This window comes from Gopherus evgoodei, chromosome 2 (assembly GCF_007399415.2).
Source record: "Gopherus evgoodei ecotype Sinaloan lineage chromosome 2, rGopEvg1_v1.p, whole genome shotgun sequence".
Taxonomy (NCBI): Eukaryota; Metazoa; Chordata; order Testudines; family Testudinidae; genus Gopherus; species Gopherus evgoodei.
This window is the reverse complement of record NC_044323.1, coordinates 230797310-230819406: the sequence shown is the minus strand read 5'-3', so window position 1 is coordinate 230819406 and position 22097 is coordinate 230797310. Positions and strand designations below refer to the sequence as shown.

The window sequence follows — 22097 nt, the reverse complement described above, 5'->3', positions numbered from 1 at the left end:
TTACAATGGAGGAGAATAGATATGACCGAGAGCCTTCTTGAATATTTCAGAAATATTTTAGAGGGTATTCTACTAGCAGAAACACTTCTTTGACCACAATGCAGGTCAAGTATACTCTTCAAGGACTGACAGTTTCAGTTTCAGAATGATTTTCCAATAGGGACTCACATGTTGCAGAGAGGCAAAGTGCACACGAATATGTTCTATGCACTGATAATAAATACTCTTAACATGAGATGAGTGTTATGAATTAAGCCTCAGAGATAGGTTTGGTGATTGTAAATCCAAAACAATATTACAGTAGAGAGCACTTCCAGTCACACACATAATGGGAATAATATTTCCTTTCACCAAAAAAAGTTATTAAAGATATAATATTAATATAGCACATTATCAGATTTTGCTGTATTCTGGACATGTTGGTTTCCTCAATGATTATCATACTGAAGACAGTGAGAGACTAGAGTTTGATAGGCTTTGGAGCAGACCTGTAAGTACTCTAAGCCCCAAATCTGCCCTTGTATATTAGGACATTACTCCTATTGATTTCAGTGAAGAGTTTTAAGCATGTATCTGAAGGCAATATTTGGTCCTAAGCAGCTTCAGGACTCACTGGACCAAACTGTGGTATGGAAGGAAGTGAGGGCCAAAGTTTGGCTTCAGATGTGTGTACCTATGTGTATATACCATTGCAAATAGATAGATTAATTCAAATGTTCAAGTTATAATTTATACTTCTTTTCATTTTTTATGACTGGGGGATGGATCTTTTTGTTGTTTAATTTTAAAGCATTATCCCACATTCACAACTGTGGGTTTTAGAAACAGCAGTAAGAATATTCTGGCGGTCTACAGTACTGTGAAGCATCTTCCTAGTGGTTTACTTTAAGTAAATATAGTATAGTGTTGATATTGGATCTTAAGATTATTTATTATGAGCTCATGGAACATAAGGGCAACCTGTATCTCACAAGCTTGGCAGGTGTTGTCTATCAAAATATCATTATCTAACAAAATATTGGCAGCCAAGAATGCCAGAGTTTCATGACCAATTTATGCACAACAAACATAGGTGATGCCGGCGAGGCATTTGTACAGCTACAAGGCAATTAAGCAGTTTGACACCAGAAGGAAACCACATCACCTGGTTAGAACACAGAGCTTCTGTTTGGTTATCAATCTATAAACCTATTCACTCTTTGGAGTGATAAATATACAATGCTTTTATCTTGCAATATGACTAGCTGTTCCACCTTATAAAACTCAGAATGCAGGATAATACCATTTTAATAGCATTATATAACTGAGAACAAATTGGGATTCTGCAGATGAGTAATAACACAGGAGAACAGACAGCAGGTATGGTAGCTTTGCTCCCATTCTCTCTTAGATAGATGGTAATAAAGAAGTTTGCAACAATCTCCCAATTGTTTGTGGACAATATACTCAGCAGCTTGTTTGCTTGGAAAACTAAGTATGTCTTCATTTGTGTTCTTTTTCAGTGTTAGTTGGTGGGCCATTACCTCGGGGACATGAATTTGAACTACATGATGTTCAGTTTCACTGGGGGAGAGAAAACCAGCGTGGCTCTGAACACACTGTTAATTTTAAAGCTTTTCCCATGGAGGTAAGAATGACATCACGTTACAAAAAACCTGTGCTATGCACAAGATGTTAAACATTGCTTGATAACCTGGTAGTTCAAAACAGCTTTTATTTTAGCTCAGCATTTTTCAAACGAAAAACCGTCTGCTGAAGTGTGCTTTAGTGCCAGTAAATTGAGATTTGAGTCTTTAGTAATGTGCCTCTAGCATTCATCATATTGCATGATTAATTGGCCATAAAGTCAACTTGCAGAACTATTAACTTCTGTCTTAATAATAACAGCATTCTAACAAGATCTGCTATTTCAACACTTCCTATGTCACCTTGACTAATAGCTATAGTTGTGGGGAAATAGCTGCTGGAAGCCTTTCCATGGTAAATAATAATTAAATAATAAACTTGTTTTAAAAAAGCATAAATAAATTGTTCATGAAAAGCCTTAGACATCTGAAAACTGGAGGATATATGAAATTCTTCTATATAATCATAGCATGGAATGAAGCTCAGCTTTGGAAAGAAGGATACAAATGTTCTGCAATTTTAAAATGTGACCTGTTCCACAGACACTCAACTTTATGTTCCACGATTGCAATTGTGCTGCAGAAGATCATTCCAGTATTTTCATTTACCATGCACTTCATCTTTTGTATTATAAGGAACTTTCATGCCTTTTTTCAGAGGTTTTAAAATTATTTTTGCCTTGCTGTTTATCATAATCCCTTAGAAGCTCAAATTGGAATTTCCTATCCATTTATGCTCTCCTCTTCAAGTGCTTGGGCATTTGTTACTGACTGGTTACGCATGGAGCCCACTCTGCTGGAGCAGAATTTTTTAAAAGAAAAAGGATAAAAATCAGCATTTATTTAAAAAATAAATATAAAAATCCACACGAACTTGTGGACTAGATACAAGTTTAATGTGTAGCTTAAATAACTAGGTTAGGAACATTGGTCAGATCTTGGCCTCTGCTGTGACTGTTTTGTATCAGTCCACTGCAGAATTGGCTTCAGGAAAGTTACCCCTACATGGGGGACTCACCAGGTAATGTAGGGTCAGAGTAACGGCTTCTACACCACCTTTTACTGGACCCTGTATAGATGCATCCCCATGCCAAAGCAGTTCTAGTGGCCCCTTGTGACAGTGGGCAACTGATACAATATAAAGCAAACCTGCCCCCAGTAAGTTAATGTCTATTTAAAAAATAAATCAGTATGTAAAAAAGGGTCCACATAGAGGCAAGTCATGAAAAAGGTCCAGGGATTAGCTAACAGATCTGATCAGTCTCAGTGGGAACCCATGCTGCACCTCCTTTAAGGGCAGCATGACAGCTGTGCTGAAACTTCCTGACAAAGTGAGGGATGTCAAACCCAAGATTTCATTACAGTTTGCACAGAAGTATGTATATAAATCTACAGAAGAGCAAATTGGCTTCCACCTCATCCCTTGCATCAAAGCCATTTTTGGCTAAGTTCTGATCCTAGGATCTTGCTTACTGGTGCCAGTAGGATAGGTCTAATGGCTAGAAGATAAGATTTATTGATTTATTTTAAATACATTGTAAAAGCAGCATAAACGTGCAGCCTTACATACAGGTCCCCAAGTAGATTACTCTTCTCTTGTGAGAAGTTACCACTCTTGGGTTAGAAGTCATATACAGACAGATATACAGGCCGAAAGCTCATGCTTCAAAACGTCCGTTAGTCTATAAGGTGCCACAGGATTCTTTGCTGCTTTTACAGATCCAGACTAACACGGCTACCCTCTGATACTTAACCCCATGTCCCTTATTCCCACACTATCCTGATTTGACAGCCTGTAGAGTGACTTCTTTGCATGTGTTTTGGGGAGATTGAAATGGAGGAGGAACCACACTCTCTGTAGAAAACTTCTGCTCCTATTTCCCTTTTACCTGTGAGTTTTCTAGTCTTAGGCATACAGGGCAGCTAAACTTTGGTCCAAATATCATACTGTAAAAAATTGAGGAGGGTGAAAGCAGGTGCTGATGACAAATATATATGTCCCTTCAATAGTATGATCTATGTCATCGCTTACAGAACACGGGATTCTAATCACTGTCTTCATTCCGGGGATTTCCACACATTACTTTTATCACAAACAGTCACTTTGATCAGTAAAGCTATTTTCTTGCCTGTTATATGGGCATCTTTTTGTTCAGGAGCTGGTGGTCATAGTATGTAGTTTAGGGCCTCATTTTCAGCAGGTTGGTAGGTAATGGTAATTTAATGTGTACACTAATAGATAGTGATAGGTGTCTGTCCAGTTGCATACCCATCTGTGGAGTATGTGTTCTCATCTTGTAGTGTGTATGTGTAAATGTGTATACACAAAAGCAAGCCTGAGAATCAGGCCCTTGATAGCTGTGCCTGGCTTTTCCACTAGAAGAGAATGTCTGCCCCAGCTGCTGATTTTTGCCTTGGAAGCCTGAAATTCATTTCTGTCACTGATAATAAAAAAAAACATTGGATGATAAGACTTTCAGGAGGACACAAACCAAGCATATGAACAAATGATAAAAAAAACTGCATGGTTTTTACTAAATCTATTAGCAACACACCAAACTGGGACCTTTATTATTCCATTAAAATCCCGAGTAATTCTGTTGAAGCCAATGTAGTAACTCTGGATTTCAACTGATATATCTGATATGACTCTCTGTATTTATTGATCAGAGCAGCAGTTTGATTTTGAATTCTGACTCTAAGATATAGGAACCATCCTACACACCCTTACGTTAATAAACTGGGCCAGCTATTACAGAACAGCTACAGAATATCAGTGTAAGAACTCTTGTAAAGTCTGACTTTAGACAGGAATGTTACTTCTCAATGTTTGGAAGAAGATTATTGCTTAGTTCCTTCCTCTGGTTCTTTACCCTTGATATAACTATTAGATAGGAATTAAGCAATATCCTGTACTCTAAGTGTAACAATCTATTATTTTCTAACTAGACATCTTGGAATCTTGCACAGGGTTAGGACTTTCAGGTTCATGGCTAAATAGATTAGCAAATTAGGTTTGTACTGTGACCCCTGGGACAAACACTTGAGATCATTTACCATGTCATTTTAACAAAACTGCTGTTCATGTGACTGAGAGGCTAAATTTGTTGTTATTTTTATTATTATCAGAAATTCGGTAAAGTCTTGTTTTTTCAGCTTCCCTAATGGAAGAAATCAAAATGTTGACTTTAATATATATGTTATCATTTTAATTGAAACCCTTGTAGTTGCAATAACCAAGATAAGCCAGACAAAGCAGCAAACTGCAGTCTAATGTAAACATTGTTACACCTTTTTTAACATGTACTGTACATGTTGTTAACGATCCTCCTCCCGTTGTTCCTGGAAAGAAATACAATGCCCAATCTTGCCTTGCAGCCAAAAACTGGGAGGAGGTATTTCATACAGCCTTCCTCAGAAATCATATGCAGAATTCTACTGAGCATACTCAGGGATACTTTACTCTCTCAGGCTGCTGCTGCTGCTATATGTTTGATAAAGAGCTCAACAATAGAAGATTAGTATCTAGTTCAATTTCCTTCAAAGATACAAAGGCTAGACTGTGACATGGAATACACACCTATACAGGGGAGAAAAGGGAGTAAAAGCTACTCTTCTACCTTTGCATGAACTACCCAAGCCTTGAGTGTGGAGATGAATGAGCAAGTGGGTGCTGCAATCTACTCTTCACCCCCTCCAGAAGGTGGGTGGGGAATAGGAAGGAAAGAGTGGCAAATGTGTGGAACCTTGATTCTCCCCTTCCTACTTGTTGCCTGGTGCAGGGGTGGAGGTTAACAATTTACTGTTGATATAGGCCAACAGCAAATTACCACCCTACTGCAGCAAGGAGAAGCATGGAGGGAACTGTGCCTCAGAGATGTGTCTCTGAATGTCCTAGTATGTCCCTGAACTTGTCTGGGACGGTGTAGCTTACACACTGGTACTTGCTCAGGACTGGGCCAAACAGCACAATTTAACCCTAAAAGAACAATTTATTTTTAGAGTCAATCACAGGAAGCTGCTATAAAATAAAACTGACACTGGTCAAAAATGGTTCCTGTCAATGCAAGCAACTTGACTGGGAGCAGAGTGGTGAATTCTGTAGAATCCAACCCTTTAAAATATTGGCTGATGTTAGCTTGTTTTGTACACACATTACTAGCCAGCTGCAGTATGTTTTTTCCAAACCTTGTGCAAACTATCAGTGGGAGGGAATAAGCTGCAAATTATTTCCAAGCCTTTCCAAGATGTACAGGAAGAGAAACACCTTCCCTTTTGCTGTCATAAATTTTCAATTAAAAAAACAAAAAATCTCACAGCTGCCTGCGGAGTCCAAATGAGTTTTGAACAGCAAAGCCAAACAAAAGTAAAAAATAAAATAAAATAGTCTTTTGCGTAATGTAATATAAAACAAACTCGTTTGTTCTGTAGTATTTTTCATTACAACAATAACTATCACAAAAAATGCTGTAATAAATACATAAAACTCACCCAGTCTAAATGAAACAATTAGATTTTCTTTTGCTCATCTGAAATGATGCCATCTTAAGTATTAAAATAGTACTTTGTCTCAATTAATGGCTTTAGAGTAAAATTATGATATTAAATTTCTCTCCCTCAAGCATCTTCACCATCTGTTTAGCAACACATAGTGTTTGGTTCTTTGGATTATTTTAAAGAGCACAGCTTTCAAATCAGATATATAGACTGTACCAATCTGCCCCTTTTCATTTCTGTGAGAAAAAATCCCATGCTTCTAATGCACAGGTTTATACTGAACTTTACCTTAATCTTGAAATGTCTGAATTAGGTTTTGTTAAAGCATTTTGGACCAAATTCTGCTCACCTTTGGCATGTCTACACTGCAGTAAAAGACCTGCGGATGGCTCATATCAGTCGGCTTGGGCTTGGGCTGCAGGGCTATAAAATTGCAAAGGGGTGGTTGGGCTCATGCTGGAGCCTGGGTTCTGGGACCCTGAGTGGGGAAAGTCCCAGAACCCAATTTCCAGCCTGAGCCCAAATGTCTATAATGCAGTTTTCTAGCTCCACATCTGAAGCCCACGAGCCCAAGTCAACTGACATGGGCCATCTGTGGATGTTTTATTGCAATGTAGATATGCCCTTGTGTGAAATTCACCCCTTATTTTGCATATATGTATAGGGTGACCAACCATATTTAAGCCCTCCTGCAGGTGTCCCAACTTTTTCTTTAAAAAAAGGCAAATTATCCCGTATTTTCTGCCCCCCCACAACTCATCAGTACTGGCAGTTCCTGCTACTGGCTGGATCCCTGATCACTAGCCGCCTGCCCACCAGTGATTAGCTGGGGAGGGGGTCCAGCGACCGACAATGGGGGTGGGTGTGCAAGGCTGGTGGTGGGGCTGGCTGCTCCCCATGCTGGTCTGTCAGCACAGCCCCTGCTGCGTGCTGGCTCAGCAGGCCCTGCCCCTCCATCCCGTTTCTAGCCGGCACTGGATGCACGCTGTGATAGCTGGTGACTGTGTGCAGGTGCCAGGCGGCGGCCTCTGCCTTTTGCCCTTTCACATCCCCCCAGACCCTCTGCTCCTCCATATCCCCCCTCGGCGGGGTGCGGCTTGTTCCCAGTGCTGTGCAGAGAACCAGCCCTTGGTTGGAGTGCTCAGTGCACCAGCAGCCTGGCCGGCAGGCTCATTCCGTCCCCCACTGCCTCTGGCTGGGCCAGGGCCCTGGAAAAACCCAAGATCCTCCGGCCTGGGGCACTGGCTGGGAGGAGCTGAGCCCTGCATGTGCCAACTCCCCTGCACAGCTCTGGCTTGGGGAAGTCTCTCCAACCCTCAGCTAAGTTCTGGAGTGTGTGTGGGGAAGGCAATTTCCAGCCTGTTCATGCCCCAAACCTGCGGGCTCCACAGCAGCCTCCTGGGCAGGAGCTTAGCACCCTCTTCACCTGCCCTCCCTCTGCCCTAAAGCTTTAAAGATAAGAAGATAAATAAAAATAATCCAACTATGCAGTATTTCTTTTTGACAGGGGCTCAGACATCTTGATGTTAATTTGAATGTTTGTACGTCATAGTTCTGATTGTCATTGAATTCCCCTGAATATGAGCAATTTTACCAGGTGTCCCATATTCAGCATAGGGAAATATGGTCACCCTATATTTGTAGTTCAGAGGTCTCTGTGTTGTTTATTTTATTCAAAGATTTATTGCTTCCTTTGTAAATTTGCGTGATAAAACAAAACAAACACAAACAAAATACATGTAATTGTAACACCAGGTTGGCAATCTCTACTCCCCTCCATGCACACACAAATCCTACTCCCTTTACCTCACACAAGTACTCCCTTTGACCTCAGTGAGCTTGGTGAGAGGAGTAAGACAAGCAGACCCATTTTAACAACACTTGTTTCCAAGATTAGGCACCAATCTTGCACCACGGAAATGAGTGGGAGTTTTGCCATTAACTTTAATGTGACTATGAACTGGGCCAGGGGTAAGCAACCTATGGCACGTGTGCCGAAGGCAGCATCTCTGCATTTTAATTTCATTTTAAAAGAAGCTTCTTAAACATTTTAAAAATCTTATTTACTTTAATACAACAATAGTTTAGTTATATATTATAGACTTATAGAAAGAGACCTTCTAAAAACGTTAAAATGTATTACTGGCACACGAAACCTTAAATTAGAGTGAATAAATGAAGACTCGGCACACCACTTCTGAAAGGTTGCTGACCGCTGATCTGGGCCATAAACTCAAATGGGAATGTTTTCAACACAGGCCTACATCTCATTCACCTCAATGATCTCACTGATTTCCTGCTTGTAAAGGATGGAATTCATTCCTTTGCAAAGGGGCAGCATAAAGCCTATGAATTGCTTAAGATCCACTGATGATTTCAAAAGTAAGGGAATGAATTTCACTCTTTACAAGCAGGAATTGGCTCAGAGTGCTTTAACAAAACTTAATTCTGCTATTTTAAATTTAAATTTTAGGTTTTTCTGCTCATACTTTTTTAAGAAGTATTTTTAATAAAGAAAATTCCCTAATAGAATATTAACTTAATATTCAAATAACTAAATGACTGTTCAGTCTAGTATCATTGTTGACTAGTAATGTAGTGTTTAAAGTACTGTGGTGTTTTTTATGACTAACACTATTCTTGTATTCGCAACTGGATCCAGATTCAAACCATCACTGATGAAAAAGAAAAACATAATTTTACCACTTATATAGAATGAAGGTATAATCATAATATATGCCCCTTACATAGTACTTTATGTATCAGACTGATTCCTGGTACAACTCCAGAATCATCACTGGAGTTACACTGGGGGTTGAATCCAGCTGATGCTCTGCAAAAAAAGTATTTTCCAGAAGTTTTTCACTTAGTGCGACCTTCCAATTTCCCCCTTATTTATTGACTTGTGATTTGTTTTTTTGGCTGCTGTGCAGAACTGGAAACCCTCTCTCCCTCTCTCAGTAGACCAAAGAGAAACTGACAAAATGAAATACATTCATTATCATCATTTTAAAAGTAATATGAGCAGCATATGATTCCTGAAATAGCTTTGTTACCAGTTGCTAAGTTCTTTCAGTATTAGATTTGTTATTTGTTGCTGACAGATAATTTGATCCAAATGATCACTCACAGTCCCTAAATTGTACTTTGATTCTAGGTAATTCGCCAGTATGAACATTGAGTGCTTATGGCTTTGTTCAGTCACGCATAGTTTATACTTTGCAAAGAATACATTTAAGAACTTTGTATTGCAGTGTTGATTCATAAGGCGCACCGGGTGCACTAACAGTCGATATGCTAGCAGGTGGGCATGGCTTTGATATAGCTGGATGTAGGGGGAAATGCTTCTTCCAGCTCTTTGAAAGAAGGGTATTCATGTGCTTATGTGAAATGTGTTTGGGGCCTTCTTTGTGAGCAAAAACTGCAATTTAATCCAGGGGTGATGCTGGGAAGACATACACGATACTACTCAGCCACCACCATTTAAGGGAAAAGTCACTAGCAGGTGAGTTCCAAACTGCTCATTGCCCATCTACTCCCTTTTCCAGGGATTTTCCTGTTTTTGCCCAATTGTGCAGCAGATGCTTTTGAGTCTCATGAGCACCTCAGAATCTTTTCTACTGGCTACTTCAATAGTTTCTCTGAAGCACCACTATAACCAGTACAAAGGATTATGCATTTAAGAAATGGAAGGTCCCCACTACAGATAAATCAGCCAGAAAGCAAGATACCTTTTTGGGTAAGAAATGACACATAGGGAATGTTTGGTAGAAGGAAATGAGTAGCAAGCCATTGGAGAGGTCTGTGGTTGAGGGCTAATTTTGCCTAGAAGGCCAACACACTAGGACCAAATCTTATTGTATTCACTTAGGGCTATGCTGTTACACTTAGGCCTGGTCTACACTAGGGGGTAGGGGGAAATAGCATAGCTGAAGCTGACGTATCTTAGTTCAACTTACCTCCCGTCCTCACTGTGCGGGATTGCTGGCTGCAGCTCCCCCATCGACTCTGCTTCCACCTCTTGCCCTGATGGAGTTCTGGAGTTGACGGGGAGCATGTTCGGGGATCAATTTATCGTGTCTAGACAAGTATAGCCGCAGTGTATAGTAAAGACTGACCTGGAACTGCACCATCATAGGGGAAGCACTGAAGGTGAAATGTCTCACAGTTCCCTGGCTTTGTTGAAGGGAATGCAATCTCTGAGACCTCTTTAAAGGATTCAGCATTATCTCCTCCACCCCTTGAGTAGATGAGGAAAGTGCTGATTTGATTACATTGAAATGTTTTGTGGGAATGTGTTGATTTCATTTACATTTTTGACCAGTAATTATCTAAATATTTTGTTTGGGTAAAGTCAAAATCTTTAGTTTTCATATGGCCAGAGCACTTCATTTCAACATTATTGTTTCAGCTTTTATGCTATATGAAGTTCAGTATAACATACTGTAATATAATCAAAATAATAAAGTCAAAATGAAACATTTTCATAAAATCATTTAGATATTTCTGAAATGAAAATTTCCCCAATTTTGTGGAAAATGACTTTTCATTATGATTTAGGATGAATGGAAATTTTGAAATGTCCAAATTCCTCATGGATTTAAAATTCTGAGTTTCAATTAGCTCTAATAAGTATCTATATAGACAGACCAGTCTTCTGAGTCCCAATCTAGTACCTCACAGACCATCTCAGAGAAAAGTCATTACACAATACTAATGCAGCATGTAAAACTGCAATTCAACAGCAGGCTGTTAAAGATATACAATGAAGATTATTATTGTTGGAAACTTGGGCAGTATTGAGCTGAAAATTGTTCTGAGCTTCCTTGAAGCGTGTACTATTTAAGTATAACCGCTCATTGGAGAGAAGTCAAGATTATATTTGGAAAATAACCTACTCTTGCTGTTATGGTCATCCATTTAGGAAGAACCTCAGGTCATCTTACAGCAAATATCAAACCAAATTATCTGTAAATATGAAATAAATCAGATGGGAGTGATCACTGTGTTATTCTGCCTTCATTAGATAAATGTATGTATAAAAATAAAATCAAAGAGATTAAGAGCCCTTGTCCTGCAGCCCTTGTTTAAATAACTAGTCCTTCCTCAGGTGAATAGTCTGATATTAAATCCCTGGAAATGAATGGCAGTTACCTTAGGCCCACTGATTTCAGTTGAGAAGCTGATCATGTGAATACATTTTCCAGAGTTACTCTCTTGAATCACACCTCTGGATGTTTTCTTCACAGCTTAGAAAACTCATGACTTTGATAGCACACAATATAGTTGACTATTCCACCAGATGCAGTAAACTTGTATGCATTAATAATCACTTATATTAATCCAGTCTTCTTGCCAGGTTTTGGTCTCTCAAAGCTTAAAAATAATATAACCGCCCACCCACTCACCTCCACACACCCCCACACACACCAGCAAAGACATCTACATAGCAAAAACAGACTGGAGATACTTTTATAGAAATCCTCATCTTTCCCACACACCCCTTCCTAGTCATCCTAATTTAGAGGTAGTAAGAGGCAAGACTGGAGTGCACTGTGCTCCAGCTATCTCCAGTTGAAGTACAGAACCTTGAGTACTATTATCAGCTGGCACAGATTAGAGCAGCTCCAAGGGTGCTGTATCTTACACCTGGGCGGAAACTTGGCACAGCAAAGAATCTGGCCTATAAATCTGACTGCAGGACTTACACAGCATTTCACTTTCCTGGTGAAGGGTTTTGGTGCTAAAAGCCAACAATCGGGAGCCAAGTAATGACATATTTGCTTTTTTCTTCTTTTGTTATTATATAGAGTATTTATTAATGGTGGAAACAGTTTTCATTTTGAGATGATTCCTGTTTTCATTGTATCTCCTGCACACTCAAGGTGAAAAGTTGAAAACCTGGAAATAGAGGAGTTTGTCCTTGTAAATAGGAATAAAATGGGATTTGCGCAAATTTGGTGCACAGGTCATCTTAGGAACCCTCAGTTTCCCTGCCCCTCCACCCCAGTAGCTAAGTTTAAAAATATATTTAGGTCCTTCTAAGGTAGAAGCTGCTGTACCATTGAAAATACATATAATTATTTGATGAAAAATGCCAAAATTTAATATTAGTCACAAAATATAATTCAACCAGCTATAGGCTGGTTGAATAAATGAAATATTTATTCACAAATAGCACATGAGTTTGGTAAAATCATGATCTGTTCACAAACAAGAACATTCAAATGAAATGAATTGAATGAATTATCATAGTCCAAGCTCTTCACTAAAGGACAATTGTAGAACACACCCAATAATTTACTTATAATGCACCCCCTAATTATACAATTGTTGGGTGAAATTTATTCCTCCCATAGCTAGTGAACAGCATGTGACCTGACACATGAGACCCTTGTACTGTTACCTTTGGTGGCCTAACTGCACAACCTTCTCTTAGTTCCTCTACCAATCATACTGAGCTGTTTGGCCCCACAGTGCTCTGTGGCGGTGAACCCTGCCTGTTAATCATATTGATGATCTTTGTGATATTTTGGTCTCCTGTTTAAAACCGGAGTAAAAAGGTTTTGTGTGTGGGGAGCTTAAATGATTTTGTGGGGGATCAGGTCCTTCTCCCTGCAAACCAAGGCATAGAGAGGAGAACGTTGCAGCTTGCCACAGGAGATACTAAGGCCTGTGGACTGCAGTGGCAGCTGTGGCTTACTGCATTATATGCAGGTAGCTCAAGGCCACATCTTGCCACTCCCATCTGTGTTGAGAGGGCTGCTCAGCATTCATCTCTGTGTCCATCAGAGACTCCCTGTGTGGCCTCCCCATTTCCTGACCTCATGCACAATGGAAATGAAGTAGGGCTGTCAATTAATCGCAGTTAACTCATGCGATTAACTCAAAAAAATGAATCGCGATTAATCACAGTTTTAATTGCACTGTTAAATAATAGAATACCAATTGAAATGTATTAAATATTTTGGATGTTTTTTCTATATTTTCATATACATTGTATTCTGTTTTGTAATTGAAATCAAAGTGTATATTATTTTTCATTATAAATATTTGCACTGTAAAAATGGTAAACAAAAGAAATAGTATTTTTCAATTCACCTTATCGAAGTACTGTAGTGCAATCTTTTTGTTGTTAAAGTGCAGCTTACAAATGTAGACTTTTTTGTTATATAACTGCACTAAAAAAACAAAACAATGTAAAACTTCAGAGCCTACAAGTCCACTCAGTCCTACTTCTTGTTCAGCCAACCGCTAAAATCAACAAGTTATTTTACATTTACAGGAGGTAATGATGCCCTCTTCTTATTTACAATGTTACCATGAAGTGAGAACAGGCATTGCATGACACTTTTGTAACTGGCATTGAAAGGTGCTTAGGTGCCAGATATGCTAAACATTCATATGGCCTTTATGCTTCGGCCACCATTTCAGAGAACATGCTTCCATGCAGATGACGCTCATTAAAAAAATAATATGTCAGTTAAATTTGTGACTGAACTCTTTGGGGGAGAATTGTATGTCCCTGCTCTGTTTTATCCACCTTCTGCCATATATTTTATGTTATAGCAGTCTTAGATGATGACCGAGCACATGTTCATTTTAAGAATACTTTCACTGCAGATTTGACAAAACGCAAAGAAGGTACCAATGTGAGATTTCTAAAGATAGCTACAGCACTCGACCCAAGGTTTAGAAGCTGAAGTGCCTTCCAAAATCTGAGAGGGACGAGGTGTGAAACATGCTTTCAGAAGTCTTAACAGAGCAACACTCCGATGTGGCAACTACAAAACCTGAACCACCAAAAAAGAAAATCAACCTTCTGTTGGTGGCATCTGACTCAGATAACAAAAATGAACATGTGTTGGTCTGCATTGCTTTGGTTTGTTATCGAGCAGAACCCATCATCAGCATGGGGGCATGTCCCCTTGAATGGTGGTTGAAGCATGAAGGGGCATATGAATCTTTCATCTAGCATGAAAATATCTTGCAATGCTAGCTACAACAGTGCCATGAAAACACTTTTTCTTGGTTACAATGTCACCTGAAAGTGAGAAGTGGGCAGCATTATCTCCAGCAAATGTAACCAAACTTGTTTGTCTGAGCGATTGGCTGAACAAGAAGTAGGACTGAGTGGACTTGCAGGCTCTAAAATTTTACATTGTTTTACTTTTGAATGCAGTTTTTTTACATAATTATACATTTGTAACTTCAAATTTCATGATAAAGAGATTGTACTATAGTACTTGTATTAGGTGAATTGAAAAATACTATTTCTTGTTTTTTACAGTGCAAATATTTGTTATAAAAATAAATATAAAGTGAGTACTGCACACTTTGTATTCTGTATTGTAATTGAAATCAATATATTTGAAAATGTAGAAAACATCCAAAAATATTGAAATAAATGGTATTCTATTATTCTTCAACAGTGCAATTAATTACACAATTAATTTTTTTAATTGTGTGATTAATCGTGATTAAATTTTTTAATCTCTTGACAGCCCTAAAATGAAGCATTTCTGCTAAGACTAATCCGTTCTTGTATTCTAAAATGGGGTGAAGAGGAGAACTTGGCTGGCCTTTTCTGTATTCCTCATCCTTCTCTGTATCTCTTTTTACTCTTCTTTCCAGCCTGCCAAAAATAGTTCTAGTCTTTAGAGTCTTTCCCCCTATGGAAGCCCTTCCTGCTGTTAATTCTGTTTTTCAAAGGACTGTCAATATTTCTGTCAAGTATGAGAGGGGTAGCTGTGTTAGTCTGGATCTGTAAAAGCACTTTGCTGCTGTCAAAATTTCTGGTATGTCTTATTTGAGATGAGATTGACATTTGTGAATTTACTGTTCAGCACGAAGACATACCACTGATATATATGTAATGTCTCAATTCTCTATCCTTTCCTTAACAAAAGCCTAATAGCTTAGTTACTCTGGGCTGGTCCACACTACGGGGGGGAAATCGATCTTAGATACGCAACTTCAGCTACGTGAATAATGTAGCTGAAGTCGAATATCTAAGATCGGATTACTCACCCGTCCACACCGCGCGGGATCGATGTTCGCGGCTCTCCCTGTCGATTCCGGAACTCCGTTGGGGTTGATGGAGTTCCGGAATTGATATAAGCGCGCTCAGGGATCGATATATTGCGTCTAGATGAGACGCGATACATTGATCCCCGAGCAATCGATTTTAACCCGCCGATACTGCGGGTAGTCTGGACGTAGCCTCTGACTGCTTAAGCACACTGGATTGTCCACAATGACACCTAGAGCTTTTTCTGAAATAGTACAACTAATTCAGAACCCATCACTGTGCATATGGCTTGTTCCAGCTGTTCCTTACGCTTTCACTCGTATAAATTGAATTTCAACTGTAGACGTGCCACGCAGTTATCAAGTTTTATTCAGGCCCTTTGGTGTGTGCCTTGCAATCTTTCCCTTTATTGACTCATTACCTCATTTTGTGTTGCCAGCAGATTTTCAACCCTTCTTCGAGGTTGCTAGTAAATAAATTAAACAACACTAGTCAGTGCTGGTTTTGGGCTACACCACTATCAGCCTCTTGCTATAGAACAGGCCATTTATTCCTAATGTATGCTTTCAATCTTTTAGTTACTTTTTATTCCATGATTTAGAATTACATCTCACTCTGTGGGTACAAAATTTGCTGAACAGCATCTCACTGTTACCTTGTGCTCTCCTCACATCTGTTCATTGTACCCACCTGTTGTCTCTTTTGGTCATCTTTCTGTTGTGTATGTTTACAGAACCTGGGGGAAAAACAGCACATCTTCTGCTATGGTAAATGGTATCTCTCTAACCTGTTATAATTCACTGAATGAGAAAGAAGAACCATTGGATATAATTGATGTGGATGCTCAGCTCAAGATCCTTGAACCCTATTCCTCAGAGCCACACTGGACTCAGAGCCACGTTGGTTTCACTATTATTTATTTGTTGTGGTAGCACCTAATACCCCAGTCCTGGCCCATGGCCCATGGTGCTAGGTGCTATGCAAACATGGAACAAAAAGATAGTTCCCATCAAGCCTTCTGCACCAATGGAAGGGACTAGGGATGGAAGGCAAGTTCTGGCCAAAGTTGATGCTCTGTTCAGTTATCACTTAGCTTCACTCTGAATTTGCATGGTTAAATGATATATTTTAGCCTGACTGAACACTTGCACCTTGCCAGGCTTTGCTCATTCATTTTTTTGCTTCCTTTTTGTGTTGTGGGATACACAGGCCTTCTACCTTGCCACTAAGATATTCTCCAACAGCCTCTATACTGCTTCTATGAATTTTAATGTCCTAACTTTCCCCTTCAGGCTGTTAATAACTAACTTCCTATTTTTTAAAAAAATCACCATTTTGAAATTGAGTGCCATAGTAGCATTCCTGGGTATGATCCCTCCATGAAGATGTGGAACTTAATTACTGAATATTATGGTCAGTCGTAGTGACTCAGACACACTTGCTTCTTAAAATAATTCAGCAGTAAGTCAGGTTTCTCCCTTTTAAATGCTCACACAAACTATTGGTTACGGTAGTAAGAAATTGTTTTTCAAAGTCATGCCCTCCTGTGACATTGTTTACTCAGTACTTGGGTGGCTGAAATTACACATTACCATTCTACTAGCTTCTATTGCCTTTCTGATCTCACATAAATTTCTGGGCCATATCCTAAGCCAGTGGTTCTCAAACTTTGTACTGGTGACCCCTCTCACATAGCAAGCCTCTGAGTGTGACCCCTACCCCTCTTAGATATATTTAAAAGTGTTTTTAATTTATAACACCATTATAAATACCAGAGGCAAAGTGGGATTTGTGGTGGAGGCTGACAGTTTGCGATCCCCCCATATAAGAACCTTGTGACCCCCTGAGGCATTCTGACCCCCAATTGAGAACACCTGTCCTAAGCTTTCACTAGGGTCCCTTTGCACTGTAGAAGCTATAAAAGGAACATCATACCAGTTCCAAATGGGCAGGTAAAGATTCCCTTTACTTCATACACTCTCCTCTACTTTTGTATCGTGTTGTGGTTGGAACCACAACATGATGCCCTCTGGAAAACCTGAACCTATGGAACGTCCTCTAGGGCAGTGTTCCTCCATCTTTTTGATACCAGGGACCGGCTTGCTGCCTTCCTAAACTGTGCCAGGGAGATCTCAGGGACCAGTGCCGGTCCATGGATTGGTTGTTGAGAAACACTGCTCTAGAGCAGTGGTTCCCAAACTTGTTCCACCGCTTGTGCAGGGAAAGCCCCATGTGGGCCGGGCCTGTTTGTTTACCTGCCATATTGACAGGTTTGGCCGATCACGGCTCCCACTTGCCATGGTTCACTGCTCCAGGCCAATGGGAGCTGCTGGAAGTGACGGCCAGCACGTCCCTCGGCCCACACCACTTCCAGCGTCTCCCATGGCCACTGGGAGCCATGATGGGCTGAACCTGCGGACACGGCAGGTAAGCAAACAGGCCCAGCCCTCCATGGGCTTTCCCTTCACAAGTGGCAGAACAAGTTTGGGAACCACTGCTCTAGAGGACTCTACTGGCTAATATAAGTTAGAGCAGTCCTTAGGATGCTCTAATTTATGTCAAGGGCAGGTTCAACCCCAAGGCCAAGGGCAAGGGTGATGATGGCTCACCACAGCTTTTGCTTTCCCCCATGGTTGTGCCCTTTGACTTCATCTTTGTTCTGATTGAAAGCCCCATGTGCATCCTAATTTTAATAAACTCAGATTTTTATTCATGCTGAATCTACCTCATAAGTATTATTCTCTACACCAGGGATCAGCAACCTTTGGCATGCAGCTCGCCAGGGTAAGCACCCTGGTGGGCCGGGCCAGTTTGTTTACCTGCCTTATCCACAGGTTTGGCCAATCACAGATCCCACAGGCCGCGGTTTGCCACTCCAAGCTAATGGGGGCTGCAGGAAGCGGCATGGGCTGAGGGATGTGCTGGCTGCTGCTTCCCTCTGCCTCCATTGTCCTGGAGCAGCGAACCACAGCCTGTGGGAGCTGCAATTAGCCAAACCTGCAGTCGTGGCAGGTAAACAAACTGGCCTGGCCCACCATGGTGCTTACCCTGGCGAGCCATGTGCCAAAGGTTGTCGATCCCTTCTCTACACTGAAAACCTATTCTTCCTAAGAAGCTCTCTCTATAGCCCATAGATTCTTTAATACATAGTACTTCTTCTCCTCTTGTACCAAAACCATCTTTCTAGAATAAATTGCAGCAGAAATCATGGTATAATGCAGTTCATTCTCATCTAACTAGTACCCAATAGCCAATTATTATGAGATCTTCTCCAGATCTCAGGCTTTCCAACTCATCTATTTGTGTTTTCGAGCTTCCTGCATTGGTATATAGGCATTTGTAATCTTTATGTGAAATGATGCACTCATTTATATGTAACCCTTTGCACTAGGATGCCTCTACTCGATTTCTTTGCCTTTCTTCTGGTGCAATGTAAATTAGATATGAAATGTGAAGGAAAGCAAGGAAAAATACAACTAGGTGGAAAAGCTCAGGAGTTGAATCTGTGACTCACCCTCCATTTTGGGACTGTAAGCGTGTAGACTCACCCCTGTGGCACCTCCTGCTGGTGGTCTCAGGGAATTAGCTCTCCAGCCATTGGAGCGCCCTCTGCAGACTGGTGTCCTTCTACCACTTGGCCCCTGTGTCCCTCCCAGACCCAGTGCCCTGTTATGTGGGGCACTGCCCCCTGGCAGTAACCTCTCAGTCTTAGTGTCTCCCCAGGGAACCCCCACCCACTATCCCCACCTCACCTCAGTATAGGGCTACTGCCAGTCATTGTCTAGGCCCTACTCATCACTGGCAAGGTTAGGTTTGGACCTGCTGCCTTGGCCTACCCCTGGGCTGCCCTCTGCAACCCCCAGTACTTATTAGCCCAATGCTAGGCCACAGCCTGGGGCTTTCCAGGCTGGAGTTCCCCAGCTCCTCTGCCTTTCCTCAGCCCTGCTTCACTTAGGTACCCTGTCTCTAGCTCCCTGCAGCCAGGCCCTTCTCCCTCTACAGCCAGAGGGAGACTGTTTGCTTGACCTCCTGGCTCAAGCCCTCATAGGGCCAGCTGGGCCCTAATTGGGGCATGGCCCCAGCTGAGCCTGCTTCCCACTCAGCCTGGGCTGTTCTCCCAACCCTCCAGCCCTCTCCCAGGGTTGGTTTTAACCCTACAGGGACCCAGAAGAGGCTCCTCTGCAGCCATGCCATATGATGGAGGAGCTCAGCAATTTGGAAGAGGGAAATTCAAAGGGGTGCTGGGCAGTAGTCATTGTTGATGGGCATGCTTCCCTCTGAACTGGGTTGCTATTCATGAAGATATCTGTCTGGAAGTTAATGCTGATCCTAGCAGCTGTAACTTCTACTCCAGGCTTGTATTGCACTTTGTCTTTGTCTGAGAGGGCCATTCCACAGTATTCATACAATATTTAAAACCAGAGGGAAATCAGGTTTGGATAGGATATATTTGAATACCCCTTTCGATAAGCTTTGTGATGCTTAGCTCACCCAAACAGAACCTTGGAATCTCTTGAGCTTGAGATACACACAGAACTCATAGGGATACTCTTTGTCTTAAGCCTTTAGAAACATGCTTAGCTGACAACGATACTGGCCTAAAGAACTGTTCCAGAGATTACAGTACCTAGTTGCACAGCTAATGGGAAATTTCTGTGTAACCTGGTTCTGACGGAGAAACAAACAGGCTCCCAAGGATTAATTTACATTTGACATTGCTTGCATAAAAGAAAGGAGTCTTTGTAATAATTAGCCCCTCAGTGAGAGTAAGAATTCAGGCAATAGAAGAAAATGAACAGCTGATTACAAAAATAGCACATGCTCAGTAATCATAGTGTAGTTACAGTAGCAACAAGATGTTTTTCTAACTTTGATACAGTTTAAGCTGTGGATCTGAAAAATGATTCTTCATAAATGGCACCATATTACTGTACATATCTGCTCACTATGATCCTCATACTGGCCCCGCATTGCCAGACCCACAAAATCCACCAATGAGCATGCCACATTTCTGCCTTCCCATGGGGGACAAGTAGTAGAGCAGATATATAGAGAGAATCCACAGTATACTGTTGTGACGTTCCCCTGGTGTTATCCTTGACTCTGGGAGCCAGCCTTACCCTGCTCTGCTGTGACAACCCCCACTCCTGGGCTGTTTGTGTACAGCCTCTGGCATGTAAGCTGCTTTGATTGTGTAACCAAATGACATAAAGGCAAAATGCATTCTTAGCTGATCGTAACACTTTCAGTGCCCTTACAAACTTAGATGCGTCTCACCACAGGATGGCTGGTTGCCATTCAGCCAGGCTCTCCCCTTTGATCAGAGCTTTAGTTGCTTGGAGGTGATGTCTGTAGATGTAGGTGGAAGAGAGAGGAAGAGCATGACAAATGTCTCTCCCTTTTATCATGTTCTTTCTTCCCTCTTGGCTTTGTCCCCGCCATTTCAGAGTCAGATGAGCATTACCTCATTGCAGTCCCTGACTGACCAAGGGAAGTGGGGTGACTCACTCAAGAGTCCAACAGATCCTTTGTTGCTGCCTAGGCCAGTGTCCTTTGTTCCTGTGAGGCTGGGCTGGGTTTGTCCCATACACGCCCTGATGAGGTGTGAACTGCCCCTCTTTTTCTGGAGAGTTTTGCCTGGGCTTGTTTTAAGCCACGAGGACATACTTTCAGCCTCATAACTATATACATGAAATTACAACCTATAACATTACCATAACAACAATGCTCAGTGCATCATGAGCCTTCCAAAGACACCCAACATGACAAACTTTGCATTGGATACCACACAATCATTTTATAAGGATGAACATAGGGGTGCAGGGGGTTTCCCCAAGGCACAGAGTGTCACAACTGTGAAGTTTAAATCCTCAGCCATACTATTCACAGAAGTGTGGAGAAGAACTCAGTGTGGGAAGAGCACAACTGGTAGGCTCATTAGCAGAACTAATCCTCAGGACCACATCACCATGTTAAAGGGGTGCCATGGGCCATGGCTGCTAGCTGGGGGAAGTGGCTACAGCCAGGTTGTGCAGATGCTTCATGCTGCATTCAGTTCTCTCAACCAAAATGCTGTTGTCTTGTGCAGAATTTTTCTGCCAGGACCCAGTCCTGCTGCCACTGAGGTCAATAGAAGTTTGCCTTTGAGGGAGCATGACCTGGCCTGTAATTGCTTTTCCAGTCCCAGTTGCTTAGTTTACTATTAAAACTGTCCTTTCACTAGTGCAGGATGAATAGTTTTTTATGTTTGTCCAAATACCAAATGAGGGTTTCATAATTCCTCTCATAATAGTTAAAGGAAGTAAAAAATATTTTTAATGTAGTAAAACTGGGCAAATTATTATGTATTGTGTAAATGTATAACATACTTATTTATAGTCATGGCTGGATTAAAGCTAAATGGGGTTTAGATCCATCAAATCTTTGTGCGCCTATCCCCCTAGACAGATGGCTTGCTCCGTCTCCCTTTTCCAGACAGACTCTTCCTCCCAAGAGTGAGCCCATTCCCTTGCTCAGAAGTGAAACAGGCCAACTCACCCTAGTAGGTAACTGGCTCCCATTTGCCCACCACAACCACTGGGCCCAGATCTCAAAGATCCTACGCCAATCTGTACTGTTAATCAGATGTGTTATCCTAAACAATGGGCTGCGATTTATTTCATAGGAAGCTTTTCCATACAGCATCTCAGGAGGGGTCTGTCACTCAAATGGCAGCTGGATATGGGAATGTGGCAGTACAGGGCAGGGCTAAAAATAAGTCAAGTCAGGCATAGCTTAGAAGACTAGGTAACGTTGCAATCCAGAGTTTGCACTGCTGGATGTCTGCAGCCAGGTACCTGATATAGCAATTCCTGACTAGTTGTCGATGTGTAAGAGTAAGATTGGCTGACATCAGAGCTTAATTGCTCACTTTTGTTCTTTGTGAACTCATGACCCCTTTGAGC

The 22097-nt window shown here is 41.2% G+C and overlaps 1 protein-coding gene across 1 annotated transcript in view; it reads left to right on the top strand.

Annotated features, from left to right (window-relative positions):
• CA8 (carbonic anhydrase 8) overlaps positions 1-22097 on the top strand; it is a 49831-nt gene that overhangs the window by 3310 nt on the left and 24424 nt on the right. Inside the window, exon 3 of the mRNA XM_030549571.1 lies at positions 1503-1627. Coding sequence (XP_030405431.1) covers positions 1503-1627 — 125 coding nt within the window. The remainder of the gene's footprint in view (positions 1-1502; positions 1628-22097) is intronic.